The 27,912-nt window shown below is 45.7% G+C and overlaps 1 protein-coding gene across 1 annotated transcript in view; it reads right to left on the reverse strand.

Moving 5' to 3' along the window:
• The window catches only part of MYEF2 (myelin expression factor 2), a 219,210-nt gene that overhangs the window by 93,248 nt on the left and 98,050 nt on the right, over window positions 1-27,912 (reverse strand). Inside the window, 2 exon segments of the mRNA XM_030189515.1 lie at window positions 14,239-14,298; window positions 17,067-17,165. Of these exon segments, the coding sequence (XP_030045375.1) occupies window positions 14,239-14,298; window positions 17,067-17,165 (159 nt within the window).

Consider the following 27,912-nt stretch of genomic DNA (forward strand, 5'->3'; position numbering starts at 1 on the left):
CCGTGGATCTGATGCTGGGTGACAATCTTCTTGGGCAAAACAGGGACTGACAGAGGGGATGCCCAGTTCCTGACAAGGACTTCCTTGAGTACCTCATGGAGAGGAGCCATCACAGCCTCCTTATGAGATGCGTAGTCCAGGACCTCAAGCATCTTGGCCCCGGGCTCATCCTCCAAAAGAAATAGAATGGTGTCGGCCATTTCCATGACAAAAGACAGAAACAAAGGCTCTCCAGCAGACAATCCCCTTTCAGGTGGTGGGGAGGGCTCAGAGGGGATCCCATAAGACTCATCTCAGAAAAAGTATCTGGGATCCTCCTCTGAGTCCCATGAGTGCTCCCCTCCTTGGTGTCGGACAGAATCTCCCCATGGGATGTCCATAACCGAACTTGCCTCGATGCAGAGGAGCCACGTTCTCGAAAGCGGGATCAAGAAGCCGGCTCTCCTCCAGCAAAGCTCCTCCACCAAAATCAAAGAGGTACCAGCTTGGGTTCGCAGGGACCACAGCGGGGACTGCACCACAGGCTGAGGGCCAGGAGGGGCCACAGTGGAAGGTATGGCAGCCCAAGTGTTCCCAATACCAATGCAAATTACTGCATAATGCCATCCAGCAGCTCAGGGAGCAAAGCCCGGATGCACTCATCAAGGTCCACCGGGAAAAGCAGGGGTGCCAGATGTGGAACCACTGGGGCTGATACAGGAGCAGGATCTCAGCTGGAGACAATCGCATTGGCACCTCCTGGATGGAGGGAGAGCGGTTCTCCCGGCGCAGACGCTTCTCGGGCAACGAATCCCTCAACGCCCCGGAGCTCCCAGCACCATGTATCAAGGGTAACCTATGATGGTGCTTCTTGGCCGTCGCTCGAAGCGCATCACAAAGGCTCCTCGGTGCTAATAAGGACGTTGACTCCTCACATCGCCTTAGGGTCGGGTCCGACAGACAGTCCCAGGGGGCCTGCATAGCGAAGGCCTCGAGACAGGTGGAGACCCACTTGACGCTTCACTGCTCACAGTGTCTACAGGGCTCCAAGCAGCCATGCTTAGCGAGGCTCCCGACATCTGTGCGATGCACGAACACCTCCGACCTTGATGTCGACGTTAAGGAACCGGACACGGCTCCAAAAATCTTCTCTTGAGCCTCTCAGGCAGCCTGGGTCCTCTTCTTCACATGAAGACAGAACAGAGTTAGCAAGGCTATGGTCGGGCCCAAGACACTGCAGACACCAAGAATGGATGTCCCTCCCTGAGATGGTCCAGTTGCACCGAGTACAGCATGTGAAGCCACTGGAAGTCTTAGTGGTCATGGATGGGAAAACCTCGCCGGCCAAATCAAATGACTTGACAGTACCTAAAAAAGAGGCAAAGGCACGAAAAAGACGGGAAGAGCCTGACCAGAGTGCGGGGGGGGGGGGGGGGGGGGGGGGGCCTAAAAGCAACCCGTGACAGCTGAAAAATAAACGAAACTTAAAATTAGGCAAAACACGCTAAGAAAATAAAGGGCGGGTTTTAAAAGTTTCAAAAGAAAAACTCACAAGAAAACAAAAGAAAACAGACGAAAGGCACTCATAAAGCTCTTACACCGGGTGTGTGAGGAGAGACTGAAAAAAATGCAGCTGCTCCTCACGCGGAAACAAAAGAACTGAGGGGATTGCATTCACAAAGTTTTAACTTCTTACTTTTTGCATTAATGCCGGACTGGGCTACGCGGATCGGTGTCTATCCCACTTGTGAGAGCATGCAAGCCTGCTTGTCCTCTGAGAATATATCTATCCTTCTAGAGAGAGGGTGTGTGTGTGTTTAAAAAATAAAATTAATATACATTACCAATAAATTGTTTTAGGCCTACAGCAGGACCACCAGTGTGATCCAATAGAATATAGAGAAGAATGAAACTCCTAGGGGACGTGGGAGGGTCTATGAGAATACTAGTTCTGCTGTCCTCACACCACCTGCTATAGACGAGCAATCTCGATTTTCCTAGGATAAGCAAGACTCAAGATTCTCACATATGAGGAATCCCTAGCTACCGGGGTCACCGAAAAACCATTGTCAATAGGAAACTGCAATGGCAAAGCCAAGGAGAACCAATAACAACAACAACAAAAAAAAATAGACCTGTTGTGAGCGTAGAGCCTGGAACAGAAAAGAATGGGCATAGGAGGATAGTACTACTAACTAAACATTTCTAGGGCGCTACTAGGGTTACGCAGCGCTGTACAAAATACACAAAGAAGGACGGTCCCTGCTCAAAGGAGCTTACAATCTAAAGAACGAAATGTCAAGTTGGGGCAGTCAAGATTTCCTGGGTAGAGGTGTAGAGGTTAGGTGCCGAAGGCGACATTGAAGAGGTGGGCTTTAAGCAGGGATTTGAAGATGGGCAGGGAGGGGGCCTGGCGTATGGGCTCGGGGAGTTTGTTCCACGCGTGGGGTGAGGCGAGGCAGAAAGGGCGGAGCCTGGAGTTGGCGGTGGTGGAGAAGGGTACTGAAAGGAGGGATTTGTCTTGAGAGCGGAGGTTACGGGTAGGAACGTAAGGGGAGATGAGGGTTGAGAGGTAAGGAGAGGCTGCAGATCGAGTACATTTGTAGGTTAGTAACAGAAGCTTGAATTGAATGTGGTACCTGATCGGAAGCCAATGAAGTGACTTGAGGAGAGGGGTGATATGAGTATCAGTTCAGGCGGAAGATAAGACGTGCAGCAGAGTTCTGAACGGACTGAAGGGGGGATAGGTGGCTAAGTGGGAGACCAGTGAGGAGTAGGTTTCAGTAGTCAAGGCGAGAGGTAACGAGAGAGTGGATGAGAGTTCAGGTGGTGTGCTCAGAGAGGAAAGGGCGGATTTTGCTAATGTTATAGAGGAAGAAGCGACAGGTCTTGGCTATTTGCTGGATATGCGCAGAGAAGGAGAGGGAGGAGTCGAAGATGACACCGAGGTTGCGGGCAGATGAGACGGGGACGATGAGGGTGTTATCAACCGAAATAGAGAGAGGAGGTAGAGGAGAAGTGGGTTTGGGTGGGAAGACAAGAAGTTTGGTCTTGGCCATGTTCAGTTTCGGGTGGCGGTTGGACATCCAGGCAGCAATGTCGGATAAGCAGGCCATTATTTTGGCCTGGGTTTCCGCAGTGATGTCAGGTGTGGAGAGATAAAGCTGGGTGTCGTCAGCATAAAGATGATACTGGAAGCCATGCGATGAGATCAGGGAGCCCAGGGAGGAGGTGTAGATAGAGAAAAGAAGGGGTCCAAGGACAGAACCCTGAGGGACTCCAACAGAGAGCGAGATAGGGGTGGAGGAAGAACCATGAGAGTGTACTCTGAAGGTATGATGGGAGAGGTAAGAGGAGAACCAGGAGAGGACAGAGCCCTGGAACCCAAAAGAGGACAGAGTGTCAAGAAGTAAGTCGTGATTGACAGTGTCAAAAGCGGCGGATAGGTCAAGGAGAATGAGGATGGAGTAATGACCTTTGGATTTGGTGAGGAACAGGTCATTACAGACTTTGGATAGTGCCGTTTGTCGAGTGAAGTGGGCGAAAGCCAGATTGAAGCGGATCGAGGATGGTATGAGAGGCGAGAAAATCAATGCAACGGCTGTGAACGGCGCGTTCAAGTATTTTGGAGAGGAAGGGTAGAAGGGAGATGGGGCGGTAGTTGGAGGGACAGGTAGGGTCAAGCGAAGGTTTTTTGAGGAGAGGTGTGACTACAGCATGCTTGAAGGTGTCAGGGACAGTTGCGGTGGAGAAAGAGAGGTTGAGGATATGACAGATGGGGGGGTGGGGGGGGTGATAGTAGGAGAGATGGTGATAAGTAAGTTGGTGGGGATGGGGTCTGAGGAACAGGTGGTGCATTTCGAGGAGGAGAGAAGATGGGCGGTTTCCTCTTCGGTGATATCAGGAAAAGAGAAGGAGGCGGCCTGGGTTGATTGGTTGAGGGAGTGAGTGATAGGATGAAGGGGAGGAGAAGGTTTAGTGGTGAATTAGAGGTTGATCTTCTGGACCTTGTCACGGAAGTAGTCGGCCAGTGATTGAAGAGAGAGTGGGGGGGGGGAGCGGAGGGCACTTTGAGGAGGGAGTTGAGGGTGGCGAAGAGACGACGAGGGTTAGAGCTGAGGGAATTAGTCAAATGAGTGTAGTAGTCCTGTTTGGCGAGGAATAGAGAGGACTGGAAGGAGGATAGCATGAATTTGTAGTGAATGAAGTCAATATGGGTGCGGAATTTCCTCCATAGGCGTTCAGCCGATCGGGAGCAGGAGCGAAGGTAACGGGTGCAAGGGTTAAGCTAGGGCTGGGGATTAGTGCACCTTGTGGGACGGGAAACAGATGGTGCAAGGGTGTCAAGGGCGGAGGAGAGAGTGGCATTGTAATTGGAAACAGCCTTGTCAACAGACTCGGAGGACGTGATGGACGGGAGGAGATCAGAGATAGTAACGGATAAGGTGGGGGGTTAACAGCCTGGAGATTCCTGGAGGTAGTGGTTAGTGTTGGGCGGGACTGAGGGGGAGGGTGATGAAGTGTGAATGTGATCAGGTGATGATCAGAAATGGGAAGAGCAGAGACGCAGAGATTAGAGGGCGAGCAGGTAGAAGAGAGGACGAGATCAAGACAGTGACCAGATTTGTGAGTAGGGGTGGTGGAGCTCAGCTGGAGGTTGAAGGAGGAGGTTAGGGTGAGGAATTGAGAAGCGTATGAGTTATCCGTGTGTATGTTGAAGTCACCAAGAATGAGGGATGGGGATGAGGGCTCAAGAAAAACAGAGAGCCAGGCATCGAAGTCAGTAAGGAAGGAAGGGAGGGACTTATCAGGGGGGCGGTAGATGACCAACTCGGAGTGGCAGCGGGTAGAATAGACGGATGGAATGGACTTCAAAGGATGAGAAGCAGTGAGACTGTGGTAGGAGGAGGGGTTGAAAACTGCAGGAGGGCGAAAGTAGTAGGCCAACGCCGCCACCGCAGCTAGCTGTGCGGGGCGAATGGGAAAAAAGGTAGCCTCCGTGGCAGAGGGCTGCGACTGAGGCAGAGTCGTCGGGGGTGAGCCAGGTTTCGGTTAGGGCGAGCAGATGGAGGGAATGGGAGATGAAGAGATCATGGGTGAAGGCAAGTTTGTTGCACATTTGAGTGGGCATTCCACAGGGCACACGAGAAGGGGAGGGAGGAAGAGGGGAATGGAGATGAGATTGGAGATATCGCGGGAACGTTTGCATAGATGAGACGAGGACATGTGTGGTGGACCTGGGTTGGGATTGATGACTCCCGCGGAGAGCAGAAGGAGCAAGAGAGAGCGGAGAAGGGTGGGGGAGGTAGGGCGCCGAAGGCGCCGAAGGCAGAATACGCTGAGGAGGAATGGGGAAGGGTTCATGGCAGGAAGGAGGTGTTGGAGGTTGAGAGCTAGGAAGGAAGAGGGGGACAGTAGGGATGGTGAGGTGGTGGGGATAGGGTAGGTAGGGTATTGCAGTATTGAGCAGGACGAGGGGGATGGGTAGTGAGTTCGTGTGGTATAGAGTGGAGGGAGGGGGAAGAGAATGGGGAGGGATAGGGCGAGGAATAGAATGTGAATGGGGGCCATAGGTAGTGAGAGAGGTAGGGAGTGAGTGAGCAGGCAAGTTGGACAAGCTGGAACAAGCTGGATCAGGCGGGCTGGGATAAGTTTGATCAAACGGGCTGGAACAGCTGGGGCAGCAGCAGGTAGGGAGAAGCTGATCAGGCAGGCTGGAACAGGCTGGTGTAGATGGACTGGAACGAGCAGGAAAAGCTGGATCAGGTGGGGTGGAGCAAGCTGGTGCGGATGGACTGGAAGCTGGATTAGGCGGGCTGGAGCAAGCTGGTGCAGATGGACTGGAACGAGCAAGAGAAAGCTGGAGAAGCTGGATCAGGCTGACTGGAGCAAGCAGGATTAGGCGGGCTGGAACAGCAGGAGCAGATGGCTGGAGGGCTGGATCAGGCTGACTGGAGCAAGCTGGATTAGGTGGGCTGGAACAAGCAGGGAGAGCTGGATCCGACGGAGGCTGGAGCAGATGGACTGGGACGAGCAGGAAGAGCTGGATCCGACGGAGGCTGGAGCAGATGGACTGGGACGAGCAGGGGGAGCTGGATCAGGCGGGCTGAAGCAAGCTGGATTAGGCGGGCTGGAACAGCTGGAGAAGCTGGAATGAGCAGGGAGAAGCTGGATCAGGCAGACTGGAGCAAGCTGGATTAGGCGGGCTGGAACAGCTGGAGCAGGTGGCTGGAACAAGCAGGAAGAAGCTGGATCCGACGGACTGGAACGAGCAGGGAGAAGCTCGATCAGATGGACTGGGACTGGCTGGACAGAAGGTCAGGAACAAGCTGGAAGAAGCTGGATCCGACGGACTGGAACAGGCTGGTGCAGATAGACTTCTGCAGCGGAAACGCATCCATATCCATCACCAGCATCAAAAGGAAACATCTTTGCAAGCTATATCCTCTCTGAAAAGCAAAACATATGCTCCCTCCAAATTAACTATTGGATAGAGTTGGATTCCATATGCCAAATAAGTTCAGCAGGACTGTCTGGCCATACCGGCAATCACGCTGGGTACGCTGCTCAAGGCAGTAATGAGATGTTAATGTGTAGACTGAAGACTTCACCGTACCCTTGCAAATCTCCTGCACAGAGTACGACCTTAAGTGGACTACTTACACAGCCATGGCTCTGACATTTGTGAGCTGTGAGATGGCCCTCCAGGGTCAACCAATTTGGGCAAAAATGAAGGAGATTCAGTCTGCTAGTCAACTGGATAAAGTGCGTTTACTGATGGCTGCCCCCATCCCATTTGGTTCAAAAGAAACAAAAGGCTGGGTAGACCATCTACAGGTTTTAGTCCGCTCCAAGTAGAAGGCCAAGAATTGCTTGCAGTCCAAGGTGTCTAGGGTGCTCTAGCAAAGATGGGCATGAAACCTGGGAAAGACCGTTGGTAGGACGACGGGCTTAAGATGGAACTCCACCTCTGCCTTAGAAAGGAACTTAGGATGAGTATAGAGGACTAATCTTATGATGAAAATGAGTTTAGGGCGGATCTGCTACTAGGACCTGCAGCTCACTAACTTAGTGAGCAGCAGATTGCCACCAAAAACAAGACTTTCCAGGTTAAGTACTTCAGATGACAACTGGACGAGGATGTTGAAGTCCAATGACATGCGTCACCTAGATCCTGGGGAACAGTCTGCTGTCCTGGTACATGGTGGAACAAATGACATAGTAAAATGTGGGGGAGAGCTTTTGCAAGAAAAATGTAGGCACTTAAGTAGAAAGCTGAAATCCAGAACCTCCAGTGTAGCATTTTCAGAAGCAGTTCCCACTCCATGTGCAGGAGCAAAGAGAGAGGCAGAGCTCCAGAGTCTCAATGCGTGGATGAGGCAATGGTGCAGGGAGGACGGTTTTAGATTTGTTAGAAACTGGGCAGCATTCTGGGGAAGAGAGCCTATTCTGGAAAGATGGGCTCAACCTTAACCAGGGTGAAACCAGGATGCTAGCATCAACTTTTAACAGGAGATAAAGCAGTTTTTAAACTAGAAACTAGGACAAGGCTAAAAGTCACTTAAAAGCATATGATTCGGAACAAGGTATCTTTAAAAGATATCACCAAACAGGAAAGATAGGGCATCCCAATAGCGAGGTTGCAATAGAGATCATAGTAGTTCAGGTGTCTTTAAATAAAGAGCAGACAAATTTTAAAGATTACAAAATCACTGAACTACTGAGCAATTTGTAAATAGGAATAAACATTGTTCTAAATGTCTGTATGCAAATGCCAGAAGCCTAATAAATAAGATGGAAGAGTTAGAATACATTGTACTAAATAAAAAAATAGATAAAATAGGCATCTCTGAGACCCAGTGGAAGGAAGATAACCAGTCGGACACAGGTATACCAGGGTACAAATTATACCGCAGGGATAGGGTGGATCAAATTGGTGGAGTAGCAGCACTATACGTTAAGGAGGGCCTTGAATCAAATAGACTAAAAATTCTGCAGGACATAAAGCACAATCCCTACGGACAGAAATTTCATGAGTAAAGGGGAAAAGGATAGTGACAAGATGTGTTAAACAATTATTTCTCTTCAGTCTTCACAGAGGAAAATCCTGGAGGACCACGGTCGGTTGCCGAGGGAACATCTGGGAATGGAGTGGATACTGCGCCGTTTATAAACAGCTGGAGAATCTGAAGGTGGTCAAAGCTATGGGGCTGCATGGGATACATCCCAGGATACTGAGGGAGCTCAGAGAGGTCTCTGCGGGACCTCTTAAATATTTATTTAATAGATCTTTAGAGAGGGGAGAGGTTCCACGAGATTGGAGACGAGCGGATGTGGTCCCTCTTCACAAAAGTGGAGATAAGGAAGAAGTGGGAACTACAGACCAGTAAGTCTCAAGTCAGTGGTAGGAAAAATAATGGAGTCGCTGCTGAAAAAAGGATAGTTAACTTTCTAGAAGCCAACGGGTTACAGGACCCAAGGCAACATGGCTTTACCAAAGGAAAATCCTGCCAAATGAATCTTATTGACTTCTTTGGGTGACCAAAGAACTGGATGAAGGACGTGCGCTAGATGTAATCTACTTGGATTTCAGCAAAGCCTTTGATACGGTCCCCCACAGAAGACTCGTGAATAAGCTGAAAGGGTTGAACTTAGGACCGAAAGTGGTGAACTGGATAGGAAACTGGTTGACCGACAGGTGGAAGGTGGTGGTAAATGGAATCCGCTCAGAGGAAAGAAAGGTGAGCAGTGGAGTTCCTTGGGGGTGGGTGCTGGGGCCTATTCTAATATATTTGTGGGAGATATTGCTGAAGGGTTGGAAGGAAAGGTTTGCCTTTTTGCTGATGACACGAAAATAGCCAATAGAGTGGATACCCTGGAGGGAGTAGAAACTATGAGAAGGGATCTCCGAATGTTAGAAGAATGGTCGAGGGTCTGGCAGTTAAAATTTAATAATAAATAATTTCACCAGTATTTATTTCTATGACATGTAATAAATTTTTTTTTATTTTTATATATGCAGTGCTCAGAAATTGCTTGTGTGCCTTATGTCATATGTTGTGCAAACGGCCCACAGCATCCAACCATCATTGCACTGTTTCTACCCTCCTTCTATTTGTGAAGTGACCATAGTCTGTTACAAATATAACTACTGTCTAGTAGTAAAAGGCCACTTATCTGTAGGTCTCCTGGCGATAGGGGAAGGATCAGTGTTTGCTGCTGTCGAGGCCTTCACCGTTGTGCTAAAGTGAAATTAAAATTCTCAATTCATCGTTATTCCCTTTTACTATTAGACAGTAGTTATATTTGCAACAGACTATGGTCATTTCACAAATAGGAGGGTAGGAACAGTGCAATTATGGTTAGATGCTGCGGGCCATTTGCACAATATATGGCATAAGGCACACGAGCAATTTCTGAGCACTGCATATATAAAAATTAAAAAAAATGTTATTACATGTCATAGAAATAAATACTGGTGAAATTGTTATTTATTGTTAGTTCATCACACCAGTTTGAATTTACAGAGATTCCTAAAGTATAGCACAGTTAAAATTTAATGCCAAGAAGTGTAGAGTGATGCACTTGGGGTGCAGAAATCCAAAACGGAGATACCAGATAGGAGGGGAGAGATTAGTAAGCTCGACTCAGGAGAGAGACCTTGGGTGTTGGTGTCCGAGGATGTAAAGGTGAAGAAAATGCAACAAGGCAATGGCCGTGGCCAGAAGGATGCTAGGCTACATAGAAAGGGGTATAACCAGCAGAAGAAAGGTGTTAATGCCCCTCTACAAGTCGTTGGTGAGGCCCCACTTGGTATCAATCCGCAAATGAACCTTTTCCGCAGACTGGAAGGAGGTAGAACTAGAGGACATGAACTGAGGTTGAAGGGGGGCAGACTCGGGAGTAATGTCAGGAAGTATTTTTTCACAGAGAGAGTGGTGGATATGTGGCATGCCTTCCTGTAGGAGGTGGAGATGAAAACGGTAATGGAATTCAAACGTGCGTGGCATAAACACAAAGGAATCCTGTTTAGAAGGAATGGATCCACGGAATCTTAGTGGAGATTAGGTGGCGACGCCGGTAACTGACAAGCAAAACCAGTGCTGGACAGACTTCTACAGTCTATGCCCTGATCTTGACTGAATAGATATGGATGGGCTTGAGTGTAAATTTTAAGGGGCTTCAACATTAGCTTCAGAACTTAGTACAAGAACAGTGCTGGGCAGACTTCTACGGACTGTGCTCTAAGAACAGCAAGGAGAAATCAAACTTAGGTATACATATGAAGTATCGTATACCATGTAAAATGAGTTACCTTGTTGGACAGACTGGATGGACAATACAGGTCTTTATCTGCCGTCATTTACTATGTTACTATGACAGGAGTATACTACTGTCCACACGGTAAGGACGAACAGATGCAGAAATGTTATCAGAAGTTAGGGAGGATAACAAACTGAGGAACATAATAATAATGGGCGATTTCAATTACCCCAATTATTGGCTGGGTAATGTAACATCAGGGTATGCTAAGGAAGTAAAATTCATTGATGAAATCAAGGACTGCTGTATGGAGCACCTGGTTCAGAAACCAAGAGAGGGAACAATTCTAGACGTAGTCCTTAATGGAGAGCATGATCTGGTGCAGGAGGTAATGGTGCTGGGGCCACTTGAGAACAGTAATTATAACATGATCAGATTTGATATCTCAAGTACACACAGGAAATCCAATATATCAGCATTTAACTTTCAGAAAGCAGACTATGATAAAAATGAGAAGGTTTAAAAAAAAAAAAAAAAAAGCCTTAGAGGAGCAGCTGCAAAGGTCACAAATTTACATCAGGCGTGGATGTTATTCAAAAATACCATCCTGAACGCCCAGACCAAATAAATTCCATGTATTAAAAAGAGAGGAAGGAAGCCCAGATGACAGCCAGCATAATTAAAAAGCAAGGTGAAGGAAACTACTGCACCTAAAAATCCTTCAAAAAAATGGAAGAAGGATCCAAATGAAAATAATAGGAAACAGCATAAGAAATGGCAAGTCAAATGCAAAGCGCTGAGAGGGAAAGCAAAGTAACTGAAAAGAAAATTGCGTTGGAGGCAAAACCACAGCACATTTTTAGGTAAATTAGAAGTAAGAAGCTGGTAAAAGAATCAGCTAGGCCGCTAGATGACCAAGGAGTAAAAGGGGCACACAGACAAGGCTATAGCAGAGAGAGTAAATGAATTTTTTGCTTCAGTCTTCACCGAGGAAGATGTGGGAGAGATACTAGTCAACTACAAATATTTAATACAATCTTCAATAAATATCCAAGTCTGTGAAGTAAATCTATAGATTTAAACAAAGTGAAAAGTGGGTGGGAAAAAGCTAAAGGTAGAACATCTTCAGAGCTAATAACTCCATCACTGGCAAAAAAAAAAACACACACCACAATTTACTTAAGTGCAAAAGCACCACCCTTTTTTGTTAGATTGTGTAATGCTGATTTCCCAGCAGCTACGCTATATGGCAAAACATAAGGAGTATGTATTGTGTTATTTGAATAATCAGTATATATTTTTTGCTCTTCACATTTATTATGCCTCTCTGTTTGTAAAGTCCAGACCTTGAGACAACAGTGCGAAACGCTGATCAGTCAGTGTGGGACTACTTTATTCTGCTGGAGAAGGCTAGATAAGCGCTTTGCACTCTGTTAAAAAATATTATAAGAAATGAAAGGATGGTACTTTTGCACTTTGAGGATTGTATTGAATATTTGTAGTTGGTTGGATCAGTTCATCCTCTATCCATCTTTTTAGAATATAGGATATACACCAGTGCCAGAAATGGTATTCAATGCTGAGTTAGAGAACTGAAACAAATCTCTGTAACCTGGAAGATGTAAATGGGACAATTTAACAAACTGAAGATTGGCAAATTGCCTGGACCAGATGGGTATACATCCCAGAGCATTGATAGCATTGAAAAATGAACTTGCAGAGCTACAGCGCTGCGTACGTCTAGTAGCGCTATAGAAATGATAAGTAGTAGTATTGTTAGCAATATGTAATTTACCTTTAACATCTAATATGGTACCGGAAGATTAGACGGTGGCCAGCGTAAAGCCGCTTTTTAAAAAGGATTCTAGAGGTGAATCCGGAAATTATAGATCGATGAGCCAGACATTGGTGCCGGGTAAAATGCTAGACTGTTATAAAGGATAAAATTGCAGAGCATATACATAAGCATGGATTAATGAGACAAAACCAACATGGATATAGTAAAGGGGAATCTTGCCTCACTACATTTCTTTGAAAGGGCGAATAAATATGTGGATAAAGGTGAGTCAGTCGTTATTATGTATCTGGATTTTCAAAAGGCATTTGACAAAGTACCTCATGAAAGACTCCTGAGGAAATTAGAAAGTCATGAGAAAGAAGCTAATGTCCCATTGTGGATTAAGAACTGGTTAAAAGATAAATACAGATAAGTTAAATGGTCAGTATTCTCAATAGAGAATAGTATATAGTGGGGTTCCCCAGGGGTCTGTGCTAGGTCTGCTGCTTAACATTTATAAATGATCTAGAGATGTGAATAACTAGAGAGGTAATTAAATTTGCTGATGATAAAAAGTTATTCAATGTTGTTAAATTGCAAGATGATTGTGAAAAATTGCAAGAGGACCTTATGAGACTGGGCATCCAAATGGCAGATCACATTTAATGTAAGCAAGTGCAAAGTGATGAATGTGGGAAAGAATCACCCAAGCTATAGCTATATGATACAAGGTCCCACATTGAGGAATCCCTGCTCAGGAAAAGTATCTAGGTGCCACTGATGATACGTTGAGACCCTCTGCTCAGTGTGCAGCATTAGCTAAGAGAGCAAATAGAACGTTAGGAACTACTAGGAAAGGAATGGAAAACAAAAATGATAATTCCCTTATATTGCTCTATAGTGCAACCACACCTTGAATACTGTTTGCAATTCTGGTCACTGCATCTCAAAAAAAAAAAAAAAAAAAGCAGAATTAGAAACTGTAAAGAAAACGGTGACAAAAATGATAAAGGAGATGGGACGACTTCCTTATGAGGAAAGGGCTCTTCAGCTTGGAGAAGAAACAGCTGAGGGAAGATTAGATTGTAAGCTCTTTGAGCAGGGACTGTCTTTCTTCTATGTTTGTGCAGCTCTGCGTACGCCTTGTAGCGCTATAGAAATGCTAAATAGTAGTAGGAGGAGGAGGAAGATATGACAGATGTCTAAGATTTGAATTACTTGTTTACTCTTTCCAAAAATACTAGGACTAGAGGGCATGCAATGAAACTAAGTCATCAGTTCTCAAACTGTGCGCCGCAGCAGACTCTCAGGGATGCCACAGCATATTTTTCCCCATCTACCTCTTGCCATGACCCAAACCGCTAATGCTACTTCTCTAGATGAGCAGCTGCAGCGGCAAAACAAGCTGAAGCCACTGCGGGGCCAGACTTTCCATACATGCAGCTGATGGTTCTGCCCCTCGGACATCATTTCCTATTCTGGGGCACACCCGGCAGCCACGTTAATGAAGACTTCTGCCTCATACTGGCTGTAGCTTGCTTTGCTGCTGTTCTAGCGAAGCAGTGGATTTTCCCCGCCCATCTTAATAATGGGCTTGACTTGTCTTTTAGGAAATTATCCAAACCTGGGAAACATCAGAAAAAAACTCAAATTTTAAGACCACAGAAATCAGAATCCTTATACTGAAAAAAACATTTTTTTTTTCACTATCAGATTCAAACATCAGAATTACAATTAGGGTAGCAGGAACAGCAAGTTTCAAAAGATGTGTCGAGCGAAGTCGTAAGTCCCATAGCTTTCTTATCCACAACTGGATCCAATGAAACAGCTGATCCAGTTATTGCACATGATGAACCAAGTGTACAGAGGCAGTGGAAGAAGCAGACAAATATCTGTCCCTGAGTCTACCTCCCTTCCTTTTCCGTCCCATTCCAGAAGAACCCAAACCAGCACATAAGAATGCAAATGCTCAGGGGCTTCATCAAGGATGTCACCACATGTGAGAATCTAAGACCTGTTTGTCCTCGGATAATGAGCCTTAATCCATGGCAGAAAATTTGAGGCGCATAGCTAGTAAAATTGCCCTTCCAATCACAAATACAACACAGTTTAAAAGCCAGTTACATTTCCTTATGTACATGTATTTGACAACATAATTTTAGAATCTCATGATGGTTAACACTGATCAGATCTACTGAAGTAATAACTAATAAACCTACTCATTCCAGTTCCTAGTCCTGAAGCTCCCATTCCTCCGAATGCCCCAACCATAGCACTACCTAAAAAAAAAAAGAAAAAAAAATAGTAAACATGAAAATTTCAAACAAAATACCTTCATTATTCCCTAACAGGTAGCTTATTAACTTCAATGCACAAACTTGGAAAGCAGCACTGTAATAAGGATATGAACAGTGGCAACAGAGGAAGTAAGCTGAGTGCAAGCATGTCAAAACAATGGACATTCACTCAAACTGAAAGAAACCTAGGCAGCCTGGTAGAGATACGGTTAACTTTTAGTGGATATTCTCAGAGGAAGGATACTGGATCTTATATAGAAGACAGGTCTAGGAGAACAAAGATCATGTAAAAAGCCTTTGGATTAGGCAAACAACACTAGAAAATGTGGAAAGAGTTGTTTCTCTAGAATGTAGGAGGATGAAAGCCAGATTGGAGTGGATGAAGTTGAGATAAAGACACAGAGTTGATTACCCGTACTGAGGATTTTTCACAGACAAGGGATTATAGCCAAACTTGTTAACATCTCATGGAACCAGTGTGTGGAAGGCTCTACGTACCCAAGGGAGCCTTTAAAGGCTCCCCTGAGCATGCATGGGTGCTCCCATGCTAGGCAGGATGGTCACCTCCTCCTCAGCCCACTGCAGAGCTGTCCATATACATTGATGTGAAAAGGTATTTATTTACCCCCTTCCCATTTTCCCCTATCATTGATGTATGTCACACTGAATAGTTTCTGATCTTCAAACATAATGTAGTATTAGACAAAGGGAACCAGGGTAAACACAATGTTTTTAAATTACTCCTTCAATGCTGTTACTCTTGGATCATGGTGGTTTCTGCCTTGCAACTCTCCCATGAATCACATTTTAGCCCAGTCTCTTTCTTAATGTGGAGCCGTGACCAACGATCTTAGCTGAGGCTAGAGAAGCCTGCAGTTCTCTGGATGATGTTCTGGAAAGTTTTTGACTTCCCGGATAAGTTGCTGCTGTGCTAATGGAGTAATCTGGCAGGCCATCCGGTCACTCCTGGGAAGATTCATCACTGGTCCAAGTCTTCTCCATTTGGAAATAATGGCTCTCACTGTGTTTCGGCGGGGTCCCAGAGCTTTAGAAATAGCTGGAAAGGGTTACATTTCAACTTTTTTTCCTCATCTCTTCTGGAATTTCCTTTGATCGTGACATAGCATTTTTGGAGAAACTTTATGACTACTTCACTTACATGGTAAGGTAGAATATATGGTAAGGTTTAGATTCAACAAGGCCATCTGCGATCATGCCTAGCAGTGTTTAATCAGCTGAATCTAGCTATCAAGTACATTTGGTCAAGAGGTTTAGTAATTAACGGGCAATTACTTTTTCACATGTGTGATTATGCATGTTGGGCAATTTTGTTCCTTAAAAAAATGAAATTTAAAGTTTTATGGGCCCAATATTCAAAACGGCCAAGAGATGCTCCCGCCTATTTAAAATCATCTGCTCAGAGTTAACCAGGCATTTTCAGTAGCACTTAATCGGATAGTGCAGCCGAAAATGCCTGGCTAGTGCTCAAGCTGAAACCAGCTATTTTGGAGGCATTTAAGTCAGCATTTTGTTAAATGCCAATTTTCAGCACTTAACCGGCTATAACTACATAAAATTCAATCCTCTCTTTATGTGGCTCTTCATAGCTGGTTAAGTACTGAATTTCGCACTTAACCAGCTATGTTTTTGCCAGCTCCGCATACCTGGAAATTCAATGCCGGAGCCCAGACATGACATGGCACTGAATTTTAGGGCATAAACACTGGCTGATCGCTAGATAAGTGTTGGGCCCCACAAGTTTACTTAGATTCCCTTTGTCTAATATCACATTTTGTTTAAAGATCAAAAACAACTCAGTTTGACATATCTGCAATAAGGAAAATCAGAATGGTGGGGGTGGGGTAAATACTTTTTCAATCACTGTATCAAGTGTCAGAGAGAGGGAAAGTGTGGCTGCATTCTCCTGCTGTATACAGAGAACACTTGTTAATGAACCTCCCCCCCTCCCCCCACCCAGATAAGAAAGGGAGATGCAAGCACGTATGCTGGCGAATGCAGAGCCAAGATTGCCATGTAAAGTGGAGTCAGCTAGCAACCCTGGAAAATGATAAAGGTAACCAGAGTAAGCGGTAGCTGATCTTGGTTACATGAGAAAGCCGCAAAGAACTGCCTGCCCAAATGCGTGGACCCAAGAGAACAAGTTTAAGCAATAGTCTACGGAAGGTGTGGATAGAGGGCCAAGTTGTGACCGTGCAGATTGCCAGTAAGGAAGTGGTGCAGAGGCTGGCGATGGAAGCAACCTTTACTCCTGAGGCAAAATGTGCTGATTTTCTCAGGGAACTTTTGTGTGGCACTGCAATAACAGAACACAGACCTAAATGGAAATGGTCTGTTTGTAGCAGACATGAAGGCCTGAATGTGATACAGATGTGAAGTCTTATAGGAAGGAACCTATGGCAGCTTTAAGGTAGTATAAGAGAGCCCCCCCCCCCCCCCCCCCCACACACACTACAGTCCATGGAATGTAGGGATGCCTTCACATGAATGGAGTGCAGTTTGGAAAAGAAGGGACTACAGACTGGTGTAGATGAATGCAAGAGACAACTTTTGGAAGAAATTTGGGGTGGGTGTGAAAGATTACTCTGAGAAAGAACTGAATGTAAGGGTAGTAATGAACTAGAGCATGCAGTTCACAGACTCTCTATGTCAAGGTGATAGCACCTATGGGGCTATCCTCATCTCCAGAAAGAGAAGCTGACCACAACATTTAACAGCTATGAATTACTTACTCATTCCTCCAAATGAATCTCCAAAACCGCGTGTCATTCCCATATCACTTCGACCAAAGTCTCTGTCCATGCTTCCTCCAACTCCACCACGGAACATGTCTGTAAGAATATATAAACTGAATACAAAATACAAAAAAAAAAAAAATTTTGACTGCCTGCCACTATTCCATACAAATTACATGAAAGGAAAATATTAAGAAATAAGGATCTGGAAGCTGTGATGGAAAAGGCAAACTTGGATTTAGTGGCAGTCACGAAGACATGGTTCACAGAGAACCATGACTGAGAAATAGTTATACTAAGCTATAACCTATTCAAGGGGGACAGGGTAGGAGTGGTACTATATGTTATTAAAGCAACAGAATTGCAGGACTTATGAGATAAAATTGTGGGTTAATCTGAAAAGAGGGACTGTAAACATGTGTTTACATGGATGTAATATATAGCTGTCCTTCACAGGCAGAAGTTGATGATATTCACAATATTGCTATGAAAGGGAAAAATACTAGTCATAGGTTATTTCAATAAGCCAGATGTTGATTGGGATATCCTTGCTGTGATGTCATCTAGAAATAAGGAGATCTTGGATTTTCTACAGAAGAACTGCTCTGGAATCCATGTGGATAGGGCCTTGCTAGACCCAGTGATTACAAGTGGGGACTGTTTCTAATGTTATAGTGGGTGATTTTCCAGCATCCAGTGGTTACTCAAAGGTGTATCTAAAGATTAAGACAAGCGTGGAGATAATTCAATCAAAAGCAAGGGACCTGGGATCTCAGGAAAACTAATTTTGTCAAAATAGAGGAAAACCTGAGGGGAACAGAAAACCAGAGAGAAAAATTAAAAGGAGATATTTTAAGGGCAACAAAACTTTTCATTAGGAAAGTCAAAAGTAAGAGGAAAAGGAAGCTGTTTAGTTCTCAAGATAAGTAGCTGAAAAGGTAAGGAAAGAGGGAGGAAGAGATTAACCTTCATAAACTACAAAGAAAAAGAAATCACAGGAAGAGGAAGACAAGCAACAATAATGGAAAAGCTAAGTGAAGGTGGTAGTCGGGAAAGTAAAGACAGAAGAAAAAAATAGTCAATACAGTAAAATGGATGGATAAGAGGTTTTTGTTTTTTTTAACTAAAGATACGTTCGTGATAGGAGGAAGCGTAACAGTGGAATTGTGACTTGAAGGTGAAGGGAATAAATATGTAAAAACTGAGCAGGATAAATGAAACTGCTCAGAGAAATTATGGCTTACCTGATTTTTTTTCCCTTTAGCCCTCTAGGCTATTCCAGAAGATGTGGGTTATTTCCATAGACCAGCAGGGGAAGACAGAATACAGAATTGTGCTATACACTATATGACCTGTGTGCTGTTCCAACAATTCAATATTTAGATAGCAAGAAGAAACCATAATTCTTCTTTAAACAATCTTTGAACACTACAATAAAACAACAAATTGTACAGAATCTACAGAACCTGTAATAGCGAACAAAAGTCTGAGCCTGAAGAGAAGGACAACAGTGAGAAAATTACTGAAGAAAAACAGTAAAAATATTTGGGCAGGTTTCTGGAATAGTCTAGAGGACAAAAGGAATAATTATCAGGGTAAGCAATAGTATCTCCTTCCTTGTTGTCCTCCTAGACTATTCTAGAATATGTGGGGTTTAAAAAAAAAGCAGACTTCAAGAAGGGTGGGGTCCTCGAGTAGCAGCCTGAACCACCAACGACCCAAAAGAAGTGTCCTGATGAGCTGCTGTAGCAACCATATAGTGCTTTGAAAGTATGCAAAGAGAACCAAGTAGTTGCTCGGCATATATCGGCCAGCAACACAGAGCTGGCCTCCACCCATGAAGAAGCTGCTCATCTTGTAGCAGGAGCTTTCAAAACAGGAGAATGCTGCTTTCCCACAAGAATATAAGCGGTAGGGATCTCAAAACAAAAAGAGCCTAGCCTGAAGCTCAGAAACTTCTATCTAAAGAGCTAATACAAAGCAGCTTTTCAGATAGCCTCCAATTTCAGAACCAAATTAAGATTTCATTTGCGACGAAGAGCGAGATGTGGAGGTTGAAGATGAATAACTCCTTTGAAGAAATGGGCCACATCTGGATGAGCTACCAGGGAAGTTTTGTAATCACCCTCTCTAAAGCAAGCTAGCACCACCACTCGAAAGGAAAGGATCCAAGAGCCAAACCTTACTGAAGCCCAGACTGGCTAAAATTTCAGCAATAAAACAGAGAACAAAAAACCTGATCAACCACCAGGATTGGAACATCCTCCAACCCCTGGCATATGCTATGGAAGTCAACTGCTTCCTTGCCTGAAGGAGAACAGCAATGTTGTCTTCAGAACTGCCTTTGCGTCTCAGTCTCAGCTGCTCAACAGCCAGGCCCTAAGACCAAAAGGAGATGAATCTTCCATTAGAATGGGATCCCAACATAGAAGGCCTCTGGATTGAGAAAGCTTGAGAGGTTGATCAAGCTGGAGATGAACCATATCAGCATACAACAACCACCTCAGCACATCTGGAGCAATGAGGATACCCAGGCACAGGTGTACAGCAATGCACCGAAGAAAACAGTGAATCAGAGGACACAGCAAGAACACAGAGGAGACTTTCTTGAGGTCAATGATGAACCAGTGTCTAGAACCTGCAATCCTGCTTTTTTCCAAAGACTGAAGAATTGCATTCTTTCTGGTTGCAATTAAACCAGATGTTAGAGCTTACCTGCTAATTTACTTTCCTTTAGTCCTTCTAGAGCATCACAGATGGGTTATGCGCTCCTACCAGCAGATGGAGACAGAATACAATGAACTTCCAGTAGGCGTATAAGTGGGCTGCGCAGTCCCCTGAAAGTCAGTCTACGAATAGCAAAGCAGAACAGGTCAACAAGACCACAAGCAAGAGAAGGGAACAAGCTAAAGAGCCCAAACTACAACCCCCAAAGGAGCTACGATGACAACCGCCCCACCTTCCTGCTATGCCACTGCCAATGTACAGAACTATGAAATCAACACAAAACAAAAACCCTCGTTTGGGGTTTTTTTTTTTGGTATTCAGTGACTATGAAAGTTAAAGCTATCTTCTACATTTGTCAAATAAACATATTCTGCAACCGCCTTTCGCCGCCCAAAAAAGATAAAAGTCAGAATGACTCTCCAAATTCTAGGTGGGCTCTGTGATGTTCTAGAGGTACTAAAGGAAAATAAATTAGCTGTAAGACCTAATTTCTCCTTCCACAGCATCCCTCTAGACAGACACAGATGGGAAGTACCAAAGCAGTGACCTCATGGGTGGGACTCCCACAGCCCAGGCTCCAGCACCCAAGCCTCAAAGTCCGCAACCTGGCACGCCTGAACATCTAACCAGTAGTGATGTGAAAATGTGCACACGGACGACCAAGCAGCCACTTTGCAAATGTCAGGAAGTGCCACCAAGGAATGTTCTGCCCAGGAGAAAGCTTGCACCCTAGTGAAATGCACTTTCAAGAATTCTAGAACGGCCTTTCCAAGAAGCAGATAAGCCAATGTTACGGTCTCTTTGATCCACCAAGCAATGGTTGCTTTAGAATATGCCTCACCTCTCCAAGAGCCCCTGACGAGCACAATCGATCGGTGCGCCGAAACTCTTGCAACCCCACATGTCCAAACAATGGAGACGGTGTGCTCCTCAGACCCGAAACGCTCCCCTGAGGACCAGAGGCACCATGGACTGATTGACAAAGGGAGACACCATCTTAGGTAGAAAAGAAGGGACCAAATGAAGCTCCATTTTATCTGAAAAGAACAGAGCCTGACACGACAACGCCTGTAACAAAGCCACACAAGAAGCTTTCAGGAGAAGCATATCCGGGAGAAGCGCCAGGGGGGCTTGCCCCCGAGACGACCAGGAAAACAAGCTACAGTCGCCACCTGCACCTTGAGAGATGTTCGTGAGAGGAGGAGAGGGGGGCGGGAGGAGGAGGAGGACTAGGGTGGTGATGGAGTGGGAGATTGACCACTTGAAAGGGTGGAAAGGGTGGTGTGTAAGAAAGGAATGTGGGATATGGTTGGGTGGAGTGGTATAAGCATACGGGGGGGGGGGGGGGAGGAGGGGGTATGGTGGAGAATTTTGGATGTAATTACCTAACAGAGGGAGGCAGTGGGATGTAAGATTTGTTTGACTTTGAAAAACAGTTATGACTGTAGCAGGTGGGTAATGCATCTGAGTGGCCTGGTCTGGAGCTTGTGATAAGCTTTTACAGAGCTCTTTGTAGCACAAGTTGCACTCCACTGCGCATGTGCTGTAGTGCCGCAAGAGGACAGGACCATAAGTACAATACTAGAGCATAAATGAAAATAGGAGACAACTCCAAGGGGAGGTGGGAGGGTATGTGAGAACACAAGGCATGCTGTCCTTGGAGAAAGCTGCTACAGGATAAGTATCTTTGCATTCTTCAAGGACAAGCAGGCCTATGATTCAAGGCAATAATGAGATGTTAATGTATGGACCGAAGACCACATTGCAGCCTTGCAAATTTCTTCAATGAGGCTGACCTCAAGTGGGCTACCAACACAGCCATGGCCCCAACGTTGTGAGAATTGGTATGACCCTCAAGGGCCAGGCCAGCCTGGGCATAAGTGAAAGAAATGCAATCTGCCAGCCAATTGGAAATGGTATGTTTCCAGGTGGCAACCCCCATCCTGCTGGGACCAAAAGAAACAAAAAGCTGAGTGGACTGCCTGTAAGGCCTAGTCCACTCCAATGAAAAGGCCAATGCTCACTTGCAGTCCAAGGTGTGTACTGCGCTTTTGACAGGGTGGGAATGAGGTCTGGAGGAAAATGTTGGCAAGACAGTAGACTGGTTCAGATGCTCTTGACAATTTTAGAAAGGAACTTAGGATGCGTGCGGAGGACTACTCTGTTGTGATGAAACTTAGTATAAAAGTGCATCACTACTAAAGCCTGAAGCTCACTGGCCCTGTGAGCTGAAGTAACAGCCACCAACACTGTGACTGTCAAGGCGAAGTACTTCAGAAAACAGGTGTCAAGTGGCTCAAAAGGAGCTTTCATCAGCTGGGTGAGAAAGACATTGAGGTCCCATGACACAGGTGGAGGTTTCACGGGGGGCTTTGTCAATAGCAAACCTCTCATGAAGCGAACAAACACAGGCTGTCCAGAGATGGGCTTACGTGCACTCAGGTGAACCCTTACAGACTTGGTTTTAAGACCAGAATCAGAGAGTCTAGAAGGTACTCAAGCAGGGCCTATGTAGGACAGAAAACAGGATCTAGGGCCCTGCCCTCACACCAGATGGCAAACTTCTTCCATTTGAAAGAATAACACCTCTTTGGTGGAATCTTAACTGGAAGCCAGCAAGACCCGGGAAACACCCTCCAAAAGACCCAAGGAAGCGAATTCTAGGCTCTCAACATTCAAGCTCTGAGAGACAGAGACTGGAGGTTGGGATGCAGAAAAGAACCCTCGTTCCGCGTGATGAGGGGCAGAAAACACTTATCTCCATGGTTCTTTGGAGGACAAATCTAGAAGGGGGAACCAGATCTATAAGGGCCAATAAGGAGAGATCAGAATCAGAGTCCCAAGTCTTTCTTGACTTTCAAGAAAGTCTTCTCTACTAGAGGTACTGGAGGATACGCATACAGAAGACCTGATCCCCAATGAAGGCATCTGACACTAGTCTGTTGTGGGCCTTTGAGAGACTCTGACTAGAATGAGCGGCAAAAAGATCCATTTCAAGGGTGTGCCCCACACTCGGAAGATCTCACGGGCAATGCCCATGTTGAGTGACCACTTGTGTGGTTGCATGACCCTGTTCAGTCTGTTGGCCAGGCTGCTGGATTTGCCCGCCAGGGTAAATGGCCTTGAGGAGCATTCCCTGCTGGACTTCCCAATGCCAAATCTCAACAGCCTCCTGACACAGAGGGTGTGATCCATTTGCTGGTGTAAAACATGGCAACCTGATTGTTGGTTTGAATGAAAACAATTTAGTTGATCAGTCAATCTCTGAAAGCCCTTAGAGTAATCCAGACCGCCCGAAGGTCCAAAAGCCTTTAGAGTATTCCAGAATGCCCGGAGTTCCAGAAGGTTGATATGAAGATCTGTCTCCTGGGTTGACCAAGCACCTTGAGTGTGAAGCCTGTCTACATAAGCTCCCCACCCCAGATGGAATGCATCTGTTGTCAGCACCTTCACGGGCTGTAGAATTTGGAATGGGAGTCCCAGAGTCAAAATTGGATCAAATCGTCCACCAAAGCAGACATCCAGCTCTGGTTACAATCTGATGGCATCCTCCAGGTTCCCCGTGGCTTGACACCACTGGGAAGCTAGGGCCCACTGGACAGCTGTCATGTGAAGATATGCCATGAGTGTCACATGAACATTGGAGGCCATGTGGCCCAACAATTTCAACATCTGCTGAGCCACTCAGACTTGAGCGGTAAAGGTGATAACAGCATCCGCCCATGCCACAGGGCGGAAATCCCGAGCTCACTGATCATCTAGCAGGGCTCCAATAAACTCTAATTGATGTACAGAGAGCAGGTGGGACTTGGGAATAGTTTAAAATGAACCCAAGTAGCTCTAACACCTAAACAGTCATCCTCATAGACATGTGAGCTCCGTCCTTCGACATGCTCTTCACCAGCCAATGCTGGGCTTGATGGACCTTTGGTCTGCCCCAGTATGGCAACACTTATGTAAAGATAGAGGTACACTTATGACCCCCCCCCCCCCCCCAAATAGAAACACTGCGACTAGAGCAAGACACCTGGTGAAAACATGGGGAGCAGACATGATGCCAAAAGCCAACATGCTGTACTAGAAGTGAAATGTCCACAGCTGGAAGCGAAGATACTTCAGCTCACAGGAGGTATCTGGATGTGAGTGTAAGCATCCTTTAAGTTCAGAGAGCATAGTCAATCATTTTCCTGAATCATTGGGAGAAGAGTGTCTAGGGAAACCATCCTGAACATTTCTTTGACCAGGAATTTGTTCAGTGCCCTTAGATCTAGGATGGGACGCATCCCCCATATTCTTTTCCACAAGGAAGTACTTGGAATAGAATCCCGTCTCTTCTTCCCCTGGTGGAATGGACTCAACCGCATGGGCCTTTAGAAGGGCAGATTGTTACTCTGCAAGTACCTGATTTTGCTGACAGCTAATGTAATTTGCTCTTGGTGGGCAATCTGACAGTGTCACCAATACAGGGCATAACCGAAATGGACTATTTGAAGGACCCATCGGTCGGTTATAAGGGGCCACCTTTCACCTCCCCAAAACCTTCAGCCTGCCCCCGACCAGTAAGTCATCCAGAATGGTCACTTTTACAGTGGCTATGGTCCGCTAGAGTCAGTCAAAAGCTACCCCTCCCCCTTGCTGTCTAGGTCTTAGGCACACTCTGTAGATGAGAACAAGCTTGCTGGGGTTGAGCCTGATGAGGCTGGGAAAAAGTAGTGTACCTACTACGCCTCTGAGAGTAGTACTCCTCTTCAATTCACTGAAAAACCTCATAGATGAAGTTGCAGAAGGTGCCCAGCGGGAGACAGCATTGATGGTATCAGTGTGCTTCTTGATGAAGTCAGCGATCTCTTTCACCTTCTCTCCAAAAAGACTATCCCCCTGGCAAGTAGCATCCGTCAACCTCTGTTGCACTGCCAGGTCCAAGTCAGAGACACACAGCCATGAGAGTCTGCGTATTGCTATACTTATCATAGAAGCTACATCAGAAGCGCCTCAGGCACCCCTGGCAAAGAAATGATACACATTCTGCTGCTTGACCAGCTGGCAAACAGATTCAGCCTGCTCTGGTGGGAGAGTCTGCAAAATCAGATACTATGCACCAAGGATCGCAAGTACAGGCTCATGTACAGCTGGTACGATTGGATAAGAGAGATGGGCAAAGAGACCTGATACATCTTCCACCCAAAAGAAACCAGGATTCTAGCCTCTCTGCCAGGGGGCACCAAAGCTTGGTCCCTAGAACTCCTGGCCCTTTTGAGCGTGGATTCCACCAATAGGGAATAAGAAGGCAACTGAGGCCTATCAAACCCAGGGGAAGACTAAATCTGATACATAGTATCAATATTCTTGGGAAGAACAGGGACCGACAGAAGCACTCCCAGTTCTTCACCTGAACATCCTGTAAGAGTTTGTGAAGCAAGACCATTCCAGCCTCTCTAGGAGGAGACTAGTAGTTCAGGCCCAAGAACATCTTATCCCTGGGCTCTTCCTCCACTTCCAAAGTAATTGTAAGGGCATTCGTCATTTCCTTAACAAAAGATGGGAAGGAAAGGCTCTCAGGAGAAGACTTTCTCCTATCCTGTGGAGGGAAAAAGGATCAAACAGGCTAACATAGGACTCCTCCTCCGAGAAGTACTGTGGATCCTCCTCTGACTCCCAAGAGCACTCCTCATCGGTGTCACCCAGGAACTCCTCATATGAGGGCAGAGACCAAGCCTGCCTCAACGAAGAGGAACCAGAGGGGTGTCGAGGTGTCGGCTCCAGCCTAGACTCCGACAAAGTTTCCTCCACCAACATCAAGGGTGTGTCAACATGGATGGTGGTTGACGCAGACTGCAAGCGGCACCGGTGAAGACCCCACCGCAGGCTGCTGGTCATGTGGGTCAGCAACAAGAGGCATGGCAAGCACAAGCACCCGAGACAACGATGCATTCTGTTGTATAAACTCAGACAAAAGCTCAGGGAGCAAGGCCTGGAGGCACACATCACAGGCCGCTATCAGGAAAAACTGAGGCATCTGTGTAGAAGCAGGCTGCTGAACTTGTGGTGGGTCAAAAAAGCAGGTGTCTGGTCCTGGCTGAGACACGCGCATCGGCACCTCCTATATGGAGGAGCAGTACTCCAGGCGCCGACACTACTTGGGTGCCGGGAATTTCTTGGTATCCCTGAGCTACTGGCACCATGAGTTGAGGGCAATCGATGCCGATGCTTCTTCTGGGATCTTCACTCCTCCATGCTGACGTAGAGTCATGTCTGATGCTTATCAGTCCCGGGGGGGGGGGGGGGGGGGGGGGGCTGTGTAGCAGCTGGCACCGTAAGTAGGTGCAGACTCAATGCACAGACATTCCTAATTTTCAAAAGGGCGACTATAATAAAATGAGGAAAATGGTTAAAAAGAAACTAAAAGGATCAGCTAGGACACTAAATCAGGCATGGACGTTATTAAAAAATACCATCTTGGAAGCCCAGTCCAGATGAATTCCACTAATTTGCAAAGGTGGAAAGAAGAGAAAACGTCAGTCAGCATGGTTAAAAGGTGAAGTAAAAGAGGCCATTACAGCAAAAGACTGTCCTTCAAAGAACGGAAAAAGGACCCAAACGAAGAAAATAAGCACTGGCAAGTTAAGATGAAAAGCATTAATAAAGAAGACTAAAAGAGAATATGAAGAGAAACTTGCCACAGAGGCTAAAACTCACAGTAACAACTTTTTCAGATACATCAGAAGCAGAAAGACTGAAAGGGAATCCATGGGACCATTAGATCGCGAAGGAGCAAAAGACGCGCTCAGGGCGGACAAAGCCATAGCAGAGAAACTGAATGAATTCTTTGCTTCTGTCTTTTTGGAAGAAGATATAAGAGATCTGCCTGTACCGGAAATGGTTTTCAAAGGTGATGAAGCGAAGGAAATGAAAGACATCTTGGTGAACCTGGAAGATGTACTGAGCCAAATTGACAAACTACAGAGTTGTAAATCACATGGAACGGATGGCATACATTCAAGGATAATCAAGGAACTCAAGCATGTAATTGCTGATTTGCTGTTAGTTATATATAACCTGTCATTTAAAATCGTGCATAGTACCTGAAGATTGGAATTGAAGGGTGGCCAATGTGACGCCGAATTTTAAAAAGTGTTCTAGGGGTGATCCGGGAAATTACAGACCGGTAAGACTGAAGTCGGTGCAAGGGAAAAATAGTGGAAACTTATAAAGAATAAAATTATACAACATGTAGACAAACATGGTTTAATGGGACAGAGTCACCATGGGTTCAACCAAGGGAAGTCTTGCCTCACCAATTTGCTTCATTTCTTTGAAGGCGTGAATAAACATGTGGATAAAGGTAAGCCGGTTGATGTAGTGTATCTAGATTTTCAGAAAGCTTTTGATAAAGTTCCTCATGAGAGACTCCTGAGAAAACTAGAGTCATGGGATAGGAAGCAAGGTTCTGGTCTGTATTAGAAATTGGCTATTGGACAGAAAACAGAGGGTAGGGTTAGAATGGTCATTTCTCTCAATTGAAGAGAGTGAACAGGAGTGCTGCAGGATCTGTACTGGGACATCAAAGGAAAAACAGCCATGGCTAAATGAAAAGACTTGATGGTGCAAAGCATCAGAGAAACATGAAGGAAAGAACCCAACTGAAACTCAGGCCTAAATGCAGCTGAGCGCTGTAAAATAAAGGAAACCTTAAAAAGGAGAAAAACTACAAATTTAAGGAAGAATGTCCCAAACTAGGTTCAAAATAGAAGAGAGAAACCAGGAAGGTACAAAAAGAAGCTCTCATAGAAAACCAAACCCGCCGCCATGAGAAGAGAAAAGCGTGTGCATTCCTCACCGTGGGAAAAACAGAACTGGTGGTCTGCAATCTTGCGGCAGGCAGGAAAGCACTCACGCATGTGTGGAGGAGCACGACTCTTGCTCCAAAGAGCTCTGTAAAAGATTGTCACAACCTCCAGGCCGGGCAACATGGATCACGTTAACCAAATGCGAGAATGATAGGCCTGCTTGTCCTTGGACAAAGAAACTTACCTCTTCCTGTGGTCTCACCAGCTTTCCTGAATCAAAAAGCCTTCTTGCCATTTTTTTTTTTTTTAAGGGAACCCAAAGGGACTGC

This window comes from Microcaecilia unicolor, chromosome 1 (assembly GCF_901765095.1).
Source record: "Microcaecilia unicolor chromosome 1, aMicUni1.1, whole genome shotgun sequence".
In the NCBI taxonomy this organism is placed as follows: Eukaryota; Metazoa; Chordata; class Amphibia; order Gymnophiona; family Siphonopidae; genus Microcaecilia; species Microcaecilia unicolor.